Source organism: Stegastes partitus, unplaced genomic scaffold, assembly GCF_000690725.1.
Source record: "Stegastes partitus isolate 25-593 unplaced genomic scaffold, Stegastes_partitus-1.0.2 Scaffold748, whole genome shotgun sequence".
NCBI lineage: Eukaryota > Metazoa > Chordata > Actinopteri > Pomacentridae > Stegastes > Stegastes partitus.
Window position 1 is genome coordinate 280,600 of NW_007578479.1, and position 12,868 is coordinate 293,467.

The 12,868-nt window shown below is 43.0% G+C and overlaps 1 protein-coding gene across 1 annotated transcript in view; it reads right to left on the reverse strand.

Moving 5' to 3' along the window:
• Positions 1-11,872, reverse strand: part of LOC103364416 (zinc finger E-box-binding homeobox 1-like) — an 85,851-nt gene extending 73,979 nt beyond the window's left edge. The window contains exon 1 of the mRNA XM_008291533.1: positions 11,800-11,872. Within this exon, the coding sequence (XP_008289755.1) occupies positions 11,800-11,857 (58 nt within the window). The 5' untranslated portion in view covers positions 11,858-11,872. The remainder of the gene's footprint in view (positions 1-11,799) is intronic.
• Positions 11,873-12,868: the final 996 nt, after the last annotated feature.

Here is a 12,868-nt window from a genome sequence, read left to right on the forward strand (position 1 = left end):
ATGCTGTTTCTGCAGAGGTGCAAAACCCTCCTAGAAACTGCTCAGGGTTGAGAGGGTTTAGACATGACTAACAATTAATCAATTATCAACATAGTTTCTAATTAATTTTCCATTGGCTGTACAATCACTTCATTGACTAATTCCTTTAGCCGTAATTACTGTAAATTGTAGCACAAAAAGCATTCTGGCACCACCCATTACTACTAAAAGACTCAGGAGTGGTCGTGTAACACAAGCTGATCTGGGGGACCTCTGTCACGTGAGAGAAAGCACGGAAACATAACTCCAGCAATGAACTCATCCTGCACCAGCACAGTAGTAATGAGAGAAAATAGACGACCAATCAGAGCTGTGTATGCAGATTACCAGCTGGATGCTAAACACACCCACAAAGCTACAGGAGCATGAAAGACATGAGAAAGTCATGTTACTACAGATTGTTTTTTTCCTTGCAACAACCTCCCTAAAAGAGGGGATATGGTGCAAAAACGTACATAAATGAATCGTTTTTTGAACAGTGAGCTGATTTGCTTCTTTATTTAATGCAACTTGTCGCATAAATTCATTATTGTCCCATGTGCGGCTATTGTGAGAATTGCTGTGATTTATGACCAATTTGTGCATGATCAGACTCAGATGTACTGTGCACATTTAATCAGCTCACCGCCTGCTGATCTTCAATCTTAATCCACTGTAACCTGCACGCGACGCGGGACGAATATTCCACAAGCCGCTCGGCAACCCCGCCGAAAAAAAAAAAAAAACGTGCAATCAGCAACACCTGCATCTGACTTCCTTAAACACAACCTCCAATTATCGGAACAAAGAAGCGCCACTTGATGGTCGGCAGAGCAAACAAAACCAAAAGAAAACAACACAAATTTATGCATTTGACACAAAATGGCTCCTACGCTGTCTGCTTGAATTTTCTGCTTCAAAGACAAAAAAAAAAAAAAAAAGAGTCAAATGGAAAGCGGTGCAAAAGGGGAGAATAAATCACTCCACTGTGCCTCTAATCTAATTCTCTATTCCACTCCCACCTGTCCTGCTGCTGCTGTACCCTCTGAAGTCTCAGGGGTGTCTTTAGTGAGTCAGGCCCCTCCTAACCCACCTGTCCACCGCTCATGATTTATGTCTCCTGAGACCACAGGGGCTGCTGGGAGGTCGACTCCTCTGCTACTACTGTACGTTTGACTCTGTTTTTAAGCTTCATTCGATCACATATAAGCTGGAATATTCACAGCACGACGTGGCTCGGGTTGTAGTTTTATATAGCTTCGGTTTGTTAAAGTAATAAAACGCCAAATCACTGGCCGAGGTTATTTTAATACATAATATCCCTATGAAAATAATCTGGTTCCTGTGAAAGAGAGCCTGGTGAACCTGAAGAAAAGGATACGCTACGGTACTTGCCTAAAGAAATATTTTCCATCTCTATATAGCGCAGACCTTTACAAAGCATACAAAGCTATGCAAGGTTAAAAAAAAAAAAAAGCTTTTTCTAAAGCACAGACTAAAGACATTTCACCAAGTCAGCAGAATTCAGCCTTACAGCCTTATTTTTCTTAAAACGAGTTAATAAGTCAGATAATTTGCACTTTACAACTCGTCACTTCACTAAAAAACAGCTCTTAAATTCTGTTAATATTTACACTTATACGATCCTCTGTCCTGTTTTTCATGCAAATTTATTCAATGTCTCTTTAAAAGTAAATCACTGACATTATAAATAAATTATCCACTCGCCAAATACTAGATATTACTTGTTTTAATAACATTTTATCAGGCGGGTGCATTTACAACGAGTATTTTTATTACCGACTGCAGCTACGTTTATTTAAACCACCTAAATCTCCAAAAACAAAAGTCGAAATTACAATGTGAGATCATCTAAAAATATTCATACAGCAAAGAAAAGCACAAAATCTACACAGAACTTATGAATGTTCAGTATTTATGCTTTAAGACAATCATTTTTCTTTCAATTAGTTCACTGAATATTTAACTCTTTAACTAAACGACACTATGGCTGCCACAGCTAATCAATTAGCCGTCAACTACTTTTTCCTATTCCAGCTTTTAAAATAAGATCATTTTCTTGTTTCTTCCCTCCTCTGTGGCATTAAACGGACTATCTTCAGCTTGTGGATGAAACAAGACATTTGAGGACATCATCTTGGGTTTTGGGAAACTATGATCAACATTTTTCACTATTTTCTGACATTTTATGGACCAAATAACCAATCAATTAATGAAGAAAACAATCAACTGATCAATGGATAATGAAGACACTTGCAGGTTGCAGCCATGAGTGGCACTAATGTCTTTATTAATTTGGTGGTGGAACAAATGCTGAGGTCAGAGAATCTGAAGTTAAAGTCGCGTCTCATTTTTGTTCTGTCTCCGTGTTTTGCATGTGACTGTGCTTTTATTTATGAGCTCCATCATTCCGCTGCTGCTCTCCTCTCGGCTCCGAGTTTCTTTTCGTATCAGCCTCCCTACACCTGTTTCTTTTCGGGTTTACCTCAGAGATGTGTCCCAATTTTAAATGGAAGTGAATCAAAGTGAGTTGCCTATCACAGGCGGGCGGCAATCCACTTCAGTGGCCGGCACGCCCGGGATTACGAGTCGACTCGGTCCCTGCTGCACGGCGCCCTCGGCTGCGGCTCGCTGCTGAGCCCGGAGGCAGGCGGCGGGGCTTTGGGGTGCGTTTTTCACTGATTTCCTCAGCCTCTGTTCTGCCTCTCAGGCGGCAGGAGAAAAAAGAGAATGGAGGATGGCAGGATATGCAAATCGCAGCACCACCAAAGGAGAAGGAGAAGAGTTTCCCACCGGGTGAGTGTGAAAGAGTGCTCCCCCTCTCCCACTCACACAGGACTTTGAATGGGACTCTTTCTTTAGACACACACTGGCCTGCGTGCACACGTAACACACACAATCGCACAAATGAGTTCATGCATCTGTTTTTGTGTTCAAATGCACATGTATACGAAGGTTTTAACACACACGCATTAATTGGGGAGCTGGTCAGCAGCAGAAACTGGGTCTCTACTCCACATCAGCCTCCACCACAGGATAGATTAAAGTTTTAGCTGTTAGCTGCTCAGGGAGCCTCTTGAATACATGAATATTCAGGTGGTTGAATGGGAAGGATGAAAGGCAACAGCAAAGCAGGTTACTTGTGGAAATGGGTTAGGCCACCTAAATGAAAATACGACTTTGGCAGTTCCTCTGAGATTTTCTGCACCGCTGGCTCCGGAGGTGAATTTCAGTTCTGGTTCCACATTTGGCTTTTGTTTGGAGCGTAGGTGGCAGCGAGCAAACTTTGTCGTCACAACATCAATTTTGAACGGCACTGTAAATGTGCGGGAGCAGGATTTGGCTTGACTGTAATCTTATTTTAATTTAGCACGGCGTACTATACAGAACAAAAACAAATCCTTTCCTTTAGTCTCCTGAGCTCCTGCATCTTACCACAGCACAGCATTTCCTGTCTCAACAGACACAATATTTTGAGCAACATTTTCTTGTAAATTATGCAGATAAAAAAAACAGACATTAAAATCATGATCTCTCCTAAAGATGTGGATAATTATCATCAGTATTTGAATACTTGAGATAAAATAATTTTTGCAGCCCACAGAATGAGACTGCACAAGATGAGGAAACAGCAAATTTACCTTTTCTAAACTTTGTCCTCCTCTGTCCACCTGTCTTTTACGTCTGTCTTTCACCCCTGATACAGTTAGAGTTGACTCTGGTGTTCACAGACTGACATGATTGATGTAAATGCACAAAAGTGTTTACATTCTGCACTTTATTATAACTAAAAACAATGAGAATAGAAAGAATCTGCAGCTTTTCAACATGACCTGAATCAAAAATAACTGAGTTCTAGCTCTGTTATTTGACAGTTTATAAAAATTACTTTATTCTTCATGCCTATTTTTTTAATGTCCAAATTATGCACTAAATAGATGTTGTAGCAATTTTGTTTTGTTTTTTTTAATTAAAGCCACAAGCGGCATTGGACGGGTCCTCGACATACGACTGTCGGCCTTCGTGCACTTCAGGGACGTAGCCCCAAATGAGACTCTGTTGAAATAATGTAGGGGGCGTAGTTGAGCCGTGTTGCATTTTAGAGCTTCGTGCATTTTGTTCGTATTGACCTGCTCTATATGTGTACCAAATTGCGTAGCTCTACATCAAACATGCTTCCGACAGGACTTCGTTCAAATTTTCAAGGTGGCGCTGTGGAGCCATTTTAACAGTGGCAGGTCCAAGACGGTTAAAATATCACATTTTTCACCAGTCCTGGTGTGTGGTGATTTCTGAGGCATGTTTAGGCCGTCTGATTTAAGTTTCATTTCGCCAGTACAGAGTAATAAGAAACCTTAAGGTTACAATCGGGTCCTTGCACTGTTAGTGCTCGGATCCTAATAAATCTGCTCATCTTTGGTGCAAACCATGAGTGACTCAGCTGCATTCAAGTCACATGGAAAAACATTTTCGGCTGAACTGCAGGCTGTTTACATGAAACAGAGGAGACTGGTGGACACTGATTTGACAGTTTGAGAGGAAAATTAAATATACTGGATCAATAAAATAATTGCAGCACAGCTCAGAAACTGTCACAGCGGAGCAAGCTGTCAGCAAGTTCGTTTGGAGAAACACTTTGAATGTTGAGATGTCTTCCTGGAGTTGACATGCAGAGTCATGTCATTTGTAAAGGTTGTAAAAAATTTAAGACGTATCTACAACATTGAAAACACCTGTGCGCACACATATTTCAGTTTTTGTAGTATAAATCATCCAAAAAATTCAACTTTTGTTTATGATTTATGGCATTATGACTTCAATATGTTGCACAAAATACAGTTCTCAGTTCTCTCTCCTTCTAGTCATGGTTGTGCTGTTTCCATAGAGGTGCAGGACTTTATATGGCAGTAAAAAAACTGAGCCCACAGTGTGTAAATATGTCGCCCAGACACTGCTTGAAGTTCAGAGGGTTAAAAGTGACATTATTTCAGTGAAGACACACAGTTTGTTTAGTTTTACGCTACCATTCTATCTGACGTATACGTTCTCTGTGTACTTTGGTTTCACCTTTAAGCAGAAAGTAACACCGAAACTGCTAAAACCGAGCGAGCGCCCCCAAACTGTTCGCTGCCACACGGCTTCCTGGCACACGTGGCCTCGCGTGGCTTCTGCAGTGACACGGCTCCGGGGCTACGCCACTGATCGACCTCTGACCTCTGAGCTGAGGACATGGACGGAGGTGGCGTGTTTTTAGATTTCATTCAGACGACTCGGTGCAGTCCAGCTCGACTGGCACGATTAGCTGCTTTCAGTTTCATACGCGATCAGAGGGCAGCGCACCACTTCCGTTTCACCTCGACTAAAAATAAGCCTGAAAGCTGCAGGGGCAAATCACACCTGCATGATAAGTGACATTTGACATTTGATTTAGCGACTTCTGGTTCTGATTGTGGCTGCTCTCTTTGGCACAGGTTACGTCAGCAACTTCTCAAAACACATGTAAATCTTAACACTTCCATCTGATAAACCCACATCATTAATCCACACTTGGCGTTTCCCTCACCTCAACCTCATAACACATGACTTGCATGTTTGCTGTTGTCACCCATACACTCCGTTACACAACAGTAAAAGCTGCTGTATAGCGACTAAAATGATCTCGACTGTGCCTCCGTTATTTGATTTAACCTGCTATGACAACTCAAAAACCGGGGGATGTATATTGCTTAATCCCGTTTAAACCCGATACACGTCTTTATTAGGCTGCATTGAGTCATCTGCCTCAACTTTTCCGTGCCTGATCTGTCAAGGTGCCTTTATCGGCCAGCGTCATCTAATTGAAACGCAACGGCATCAGCAGAGAACCGCTGATTCTCCCTCGCAGGCATCCTGTTAATGCATGTAAATCCAAACAAGCAGGCCTGTGTTGTTATGCAAAGCCTGGAGGTAAGCAGCGGTTTCCCACCTTGATGCAAACATCCACACAACACAACGCACACAAACAACACACTTGCGACTCAATTAGTCATAGCAGCAGCAGCAGCAGCATCAGTAGCCCCGATGAGCCTCCCCCTCCGGACCATAAAAGGCGATGGGGAGGGGTTAATGCTGACTCGCTAAAGACATCCTGTAGTGCTTTGTCATTCCACAGGCCCATTTGTGCAACAGACACACACAGACACCCACACACAGCCCCAGGCTCTTTAGCACAAGGAGAAAGTAACATGACTGATCACCGGTCATGGATCAATTAACAGCTACTGTTGACCACAAGCCCCACTTCTAATCACACTCACACTGTTTCCCTCTGAGCCCGTCATCGGCCCTCAAGCAGGACGTGTGTGTAGATATTCGCTCAAGTAGCACGAAGCTGAGGGGAAAATTTTTAAAAATATCACTGCTTGATAGAGCAACAGCTTCGGGTGCAGCACATCCACGTAAACACGCAGGGTAACGCTGCAATGACAAGTCGGGTTTTGTGCAACTGTGTTTGCTAAATGCAATTATACAACATCAATTACTACATATCAGACTAATCTAATGAGTGTACTAGGATGAACCCGAGACGTTAGCTGCAAATGAATGCTCAGTACGACCCCAGAGGCATGGACGCCCACATGACTGCTCTTCTCTCGAAGACAGCTGTAACTGGAGCACCTAAGGGTGACCTCAGGAACATGGTTCATTCATACAGAAAGACAAAAGAGGACTACTGCGCACGCTGCCGCTTTTATATCAAAACATTATTCTACTGAGCCATGTATTACAACAAAACACAGTCCTGCAGAGTGAACTGTAATGCACTGATCTGAAGTAGGAGTTAAAGAGAGGGTTGTGGTCCTAAAAAGATGATGCAAAGCTTGCTGGTACAGCATGCAAGAGACCGACTGTGCAGACATGGAGAAACTGCCAGAAACAACAGCAGGCCGATCAAAGAGTAAACACTTTCATATCAACGTATGTCTGACCTGATGTAACTGATATTAAACAGCAGCTAAAAAAAAAATGCTTCTTCATTTAATTTCACCAAATGCACATCTGCTATTCAAACAGGCCCGAGGATTATAATAAAACACGAAACTGAGCAACATTTTTAGCACAGCAGCAACTCTAGAACCCAAAAGGGAACCTAAACGAAACCAACCCCCCATTAACACCCACTCCAAGTACAATTTTCACTTCCAGAGGACAGACACCGGCTAAGGCAAGAGTCCCGGCTGGGCTCGTAGGTATGAGCCGGGTCCAGAGCCTGGGAGTAGGCCGCTGTGTTTATCCTGTCAAGGTATGTTAACACCAGGCTGCATTCCTGTAGTCCATAAATTGCAGTGTTAGATTACAGTCCAGCTGAGAATGCATTCGTACGCAGACAAACACGGAGCAACTCTAAAGGCATTGGATGGATGATGAAGCTGTGACCGAAGCGGCAACAACAGCAAAGCGCATGGAGGGCCGACACCTGCCATTTACAGTGGAGCCGCAGAAGATCAGCAAAAACAACTTCCTACCATCTGCTCTGCTGTATTTGATGTAATATGTCTGTCTATAAAACCTGGAATATCTGTTTTATGTACTCTGCATGCTGCTACATTATATTAAAGAGCATAATAAAGTCTGGTAAATGTTTAATTGAGGTAAAAAGCTGGTTGTTGCGTGGCTTTTTTACCAGACATCAATGATACGCAGAGCTACGACCGCTCTCTGCTAACTTTTATAAGTTTGTTTAGCTTTCCAATAACAATGCAATTTGAAGTCTGGTGGCACAGAGACACTTGAAAACAGTCCCGGTCTGCTTTCAAGCAAACTCTGATGTGGCTTATTATAGTCACAACTTCAGAATATGACTTTTCAGACAAAGCATGAGGAGATGGATGAACCTGACTGCCAGCGTTGCTCATGCATAAGAAATGAATCAAGGATAAATCAAAATGTGATCCGTTGCTCGCATCCATCTTTCTCTGGTGTGTTTGTCACTCGTTTAAACTTCAGAGAAGCCACCATAGCAAAAAAGCACAGTCAATAATTAGCTTAAATTACACGGTCTGGGAGTAGATTTGTCATCAGCGCTAACTCTGCCTCAAACCGACATCAATGACAGATGACCTGCTCCGTCTGATAGCGATCTATTAATGTTTTTGGTGACCGATTAGTGAGTTGACGAAAATTAATGAAGCAATCATTCTAATAGTCTATTAGTAGATTAACCCTCTGAACCCCAAAATCTGCCAGCAAGTTTGAAATACATTTTGTTTTTTAGAAAGTGCCAAAATGACACCATTTATTAAAGCCAGAAACTGTAAAAAAAAGAAAAAAAACATCAGATTTTCTACTTTCCAACAGGCCTTGAACTACTCATTTGTGACGTGTAGTTCAGCTGTGAAAATTATTCAAACGTAAGTGTAAAAATCTGAAATGTAGTCACTCGCTGTATTCTACATGTCCCGTTTAAAAACATGCCAAAAAAATAACTGTCTGCAATAAACTAATTCTGTAAAAAAAAGACTAGTTCTCTATTCCTTGGTGCAACCAGGAAGTCATGAGGGACTCAGCTGCATCCAACAGTGACGTAGCAAAAACTCAGAGACTCTTCAGCTGAACTGCAGGTTGTGTATGCATCGTGCAGGGAGGAAAGGACTGTGGAAACAAATTACAAATTTAAGTAGTAAAGTGTAAATAGTACGCAGTTACCTTTTTATCCCAGTACTGGTAACATCTGAGGGCACTTGGAAATATGTTTGATATGTCGATTCCAGGTTTTTAGATTTTTTTTAATACATAGCCAAAGAAATTTTACTTTCATTTTTTCTTTTTTAAGATGCATGTCATTTTTACAGAGCCATACTGCCCAAAAGACATTGTTTTAGTCCTCTCTCCTCCTAGGCATGGCTGTGCTGTTCCCATGGAGGTGTGGGACTTTATATTGCAGCAAAAACTGAGCCCACAGTATGCAAAAAACACATAAAAGCTGCTTATGATTCAGAGGATTGGGTAATTTTACTGGCAAAACTGCAAACATTCTCTAGCTCCAGATTGTAAAATGTGATGATTTTCATGTTTTTTTGCACATTTTATGCTATTACCTGATGCAAAATGACGCTATGAGCTAGTCAAGAAAATCATCTGTAACTTGCAAAGTGAACCATTGCCTGGAAGATCTAGTTTGGCATGTGATGTAACTAGTTTATCTATTATTTTATTGATATAAATGTGAATATCTATCACACTCAAAGCGAGCAGCATTAAGTAATGTGATCATGTGAGCTGGTAGGAAGATTACAAGCTCAAAATTAGAGCTTTTGTGACAGTAATAGCAGCTGTTGGCCTCATCATGGAGATGTCTGGCTGGAGGTCATGGTACATTAACGCAGGCTGATGTCTGGTACATGAGCTCTCTGGAAATTCAAATTCGGTATCATGTGAATTAAAATTGATTTTTAAAAAAAGAAGAAGAAGAAGAAGCTGTGACTGAGGCAGGTTGAGAATAAAAGGAGATGCAGGTGAGCAGATGGGAGCGTTGCGCACTGAATCACAACACCTTTTGCCATCTTGATTGTGCGCCCCTTTTTACACGGATCGGTTCCTGTTCGCATTATATCCTCGTTTAACGTTGGATTTCCCGTAAATTACAACAAAAATAAGGCACCTGGGGACGTTCCCATTCAGAAACTGCGCCTTACGCGGCGAGAAAATGACGCGAAAATGGGTTAAAATACACCTTTATAGGTGTTGCATCACCTTGCGTACCTGGCTGTCTCCGGTCCAGATAAAAAAAAAAAAAAAAAAAAGCAAGCAAGCAGCACAACCCCGCCTTCACTGCAGTAATGGTACTGACCGCCATTCCCTTCCGCACACCGCTCTGGAAATTGTATAACGAATTATCTCCACACAATAGATGGACAGGAGAGGTTTGGCGGTGGCCGCTTTAATGCACTCTCATTGCACACGGTGTTTGGAGGGGAAATAACGGAGGAATTACCGCCGTATGCAGCGCTTATTTGTGCAGAGAGCTGCGGAGTGCACTCGACCAAACGAGGCGACCGGTTCACAAAAAACACATCAAAAAAGATAAAAACATGCACAAGTGGGTCAGAAACGATAAATCCCGCGAGAATGAAGGGAAGCGAGCATCCATGGAAGAGGGGGAGAGAGGGAGGGAGAAAAAAAAAAAAAGAAGCATTTCTACCTGCACAAGTTGACATTTGGAGCGGGTTTTTCTGGCTCCTCACGACGCGCACAGCCTTTAGGAAACGGCGAGCAGATCCTGTTCCGTTAAACGGTGGAAAGCCGCAGGTGTTATTTCTGTTTATTTCTAGGCCATTTGTCAGCCTCCGTTATCCGCGTTCAGGTAAACATGATGATGATGAGGATGATGATGATGATGGCTCCTGTACAGACGCACAGAGTCACCGTCGTGTCGTCAGCAGGAGGAGAGGGAAAAAAAGAAAGGTGCTTTCCAGCCCCTCGGCTCCGCACACATCATACCTCATAACCGTGTCCAGAAATATATATATTTATGGGTTTACTTTTTTTATTGGTTGATGCGGTGCGAGAGGGGGGGAGGACAGGTAAGAAACCGTCCAATGAGGGACTCTGGCTGCGGAGGGTTGTCTAAATTTAAAGTTATTACACCCACTTCCAGCTAAATACTATTTATGCATCATTTACTTCAAAATAAAAACAATCCAGCGCACTAAGACCCATTGCGAGGTCATTTATGTAAAGATATAATACACATAAACCAATAAGATATTAGAGGATTGCTGCAACTAACCACAAATGTGCACCAATGTCCGTAATAACTCCAAAACCATGCGTAAAAACTACAAAATATCCCCAAAATGCACTAAAAACAACGTTAATGTTCAGCATCGTTAACGGTGCATACACCCGAATTCACAGGTGCAAACGGCAAAAGTCGAAAATGTGCAACAAGAGCACTTTGCGACACAATCAACACAAAACACACGCCGAATAACCAAAAAACGCCGCATTTCCAAACGCAGTCTGGTGCGCGTAATAAGGAAACGCACGTATGCATGTGCACAAACTCGTCAAATCTACTTTAAGAGAATGAACAAGGTAATTTCCACTCTTACCTTAACTAAAGGGAGCATGTGCTGCTGCAGTTGTAGGAGGGAGGGGTGAAGTGGAGATAAAATAAACATCCCATCTCTTTGCCATCACTGAAGGGGACCAGAGTCCATGCAAAAAAACACCATACATTCATCGTGACGGCGCTATTTCACTAAACAGACACTCAAAGTTGGGTAAATGTGAACCGGAGCGAGGAGCAGCTTCGTCCGGGGCCGACTGAGCAGCAAGTTAGCTCGAAACTAAAACCCCGCAACAACCTCGCCCTGAAAATTTCATCCAGCAAAACTAGAAGCTACAAGCTGCGCTCAGCGGGCCACGTTGTTAAGCGAAAAAGCGCAGCGCCAAGTGTCACTGTCGGTGGGAAAAAGTGGCTAAAAACCAAAAAAAAGTGTATGAAAGTGGAGAATACACACAAGTACTAGTCGCTCCTCGGGTTATTATACCAGGCGGATATAACGGTTCACTCCGGCGGCCAACATGCACCGCTAGGCGGAGAGAGAGGAGCCAGCCAGGTATAACGGTACACCAGCACACCGCACTACCGCAAAACTCCCACAAACGAGCTCCAACTCGCTCACAAAAGTCCCCACGAGAAGTTCACCGAGTGGAAAGCTCGCCGGCGGCCGGCCCAGGTCGCCCAGCGGCGGCCGCGAAGGAGTTGGGACTTACCGCTGCTCCTCCTCGGGTTCGCCTGTTTTCTGCGCTTACACCTGGGGCCATCCGCCATGATCCTCTCGCTGAGTCTGAAACGCAGCCGTTCGCGAGTCACCTCCTCCCTCCTCCTCCTCCTCCTGTCTCTCCCTCCTCCTCACCCCTCCTCACCCCTCCCATCCCTTCCCCCTTTACGACATCACCTTCCCCCCTGTAAAAAAAAAAAAAAAAAAAACACCTGGTTTGCGACACTCTGGCTGGTGTTTACGGCATCACCTTCTGGTTACACCTCAGCACATGGCCCCTCCTACTGGCCGCACATGGCCGAGTTCAGTGCGAGCTGAGCGGCTGCTGCAGGAAGGGTCTGGCCCGGTGCTGCCACTGGCTCTGCTCCTCCTTACTGCTCGGTATGATATGTAACTGCAAGGTGTTTGTCCACAGGTGGAAATGCAGGAGAAAAAAAATGCAGCGTAAAGAGTCATAAAGGTATGTAGAAATGGGTTTTAGTCAAGGAATAACGAGAAAATACCTGAAACAGAAGAGAGAGGACAATTACAGCCGACATCAAATACAGAAAAAGTGAGTGATGAAAGTGAAGGTTTTCTAAAGTACTAATACCACAGTCCTGCATTGCATTTAATTTAATATTAAGGCAGAAAAGCCTCCCAGAAAACACCTAAAAATAGTAAGAAATCAAACAAATTAGCCCAAAAAGTAAAAGGAAATTATTTTTGCCAGTTAAATCTGTAATGCAGTGGAGTAGAAGTATAAAGTAGCATTAAACTGAAATCGTGAAGTCCATCAAATGAGTCCCTCAGGCAGTATTTGAGTAAATATACTTAGTTACACTCCAGCACTGAAGAAAGTGTTTAGCAGTTGCTGTTATTAGCAAAACATATATGGCTATATATAATATAGAGCCTAACAACAACACCTAAAATAAGTCATTTATATATATATATGTGTGTGTGTATATATATATCCATCCATCCATTATCAATACTCCGCTTAATCCTCACTAGGGTCGTGGGGGGGCTGGAGCCTATCCCAGCTGACATAGGGCGAAGGCAGGAGACACCCTGGACAG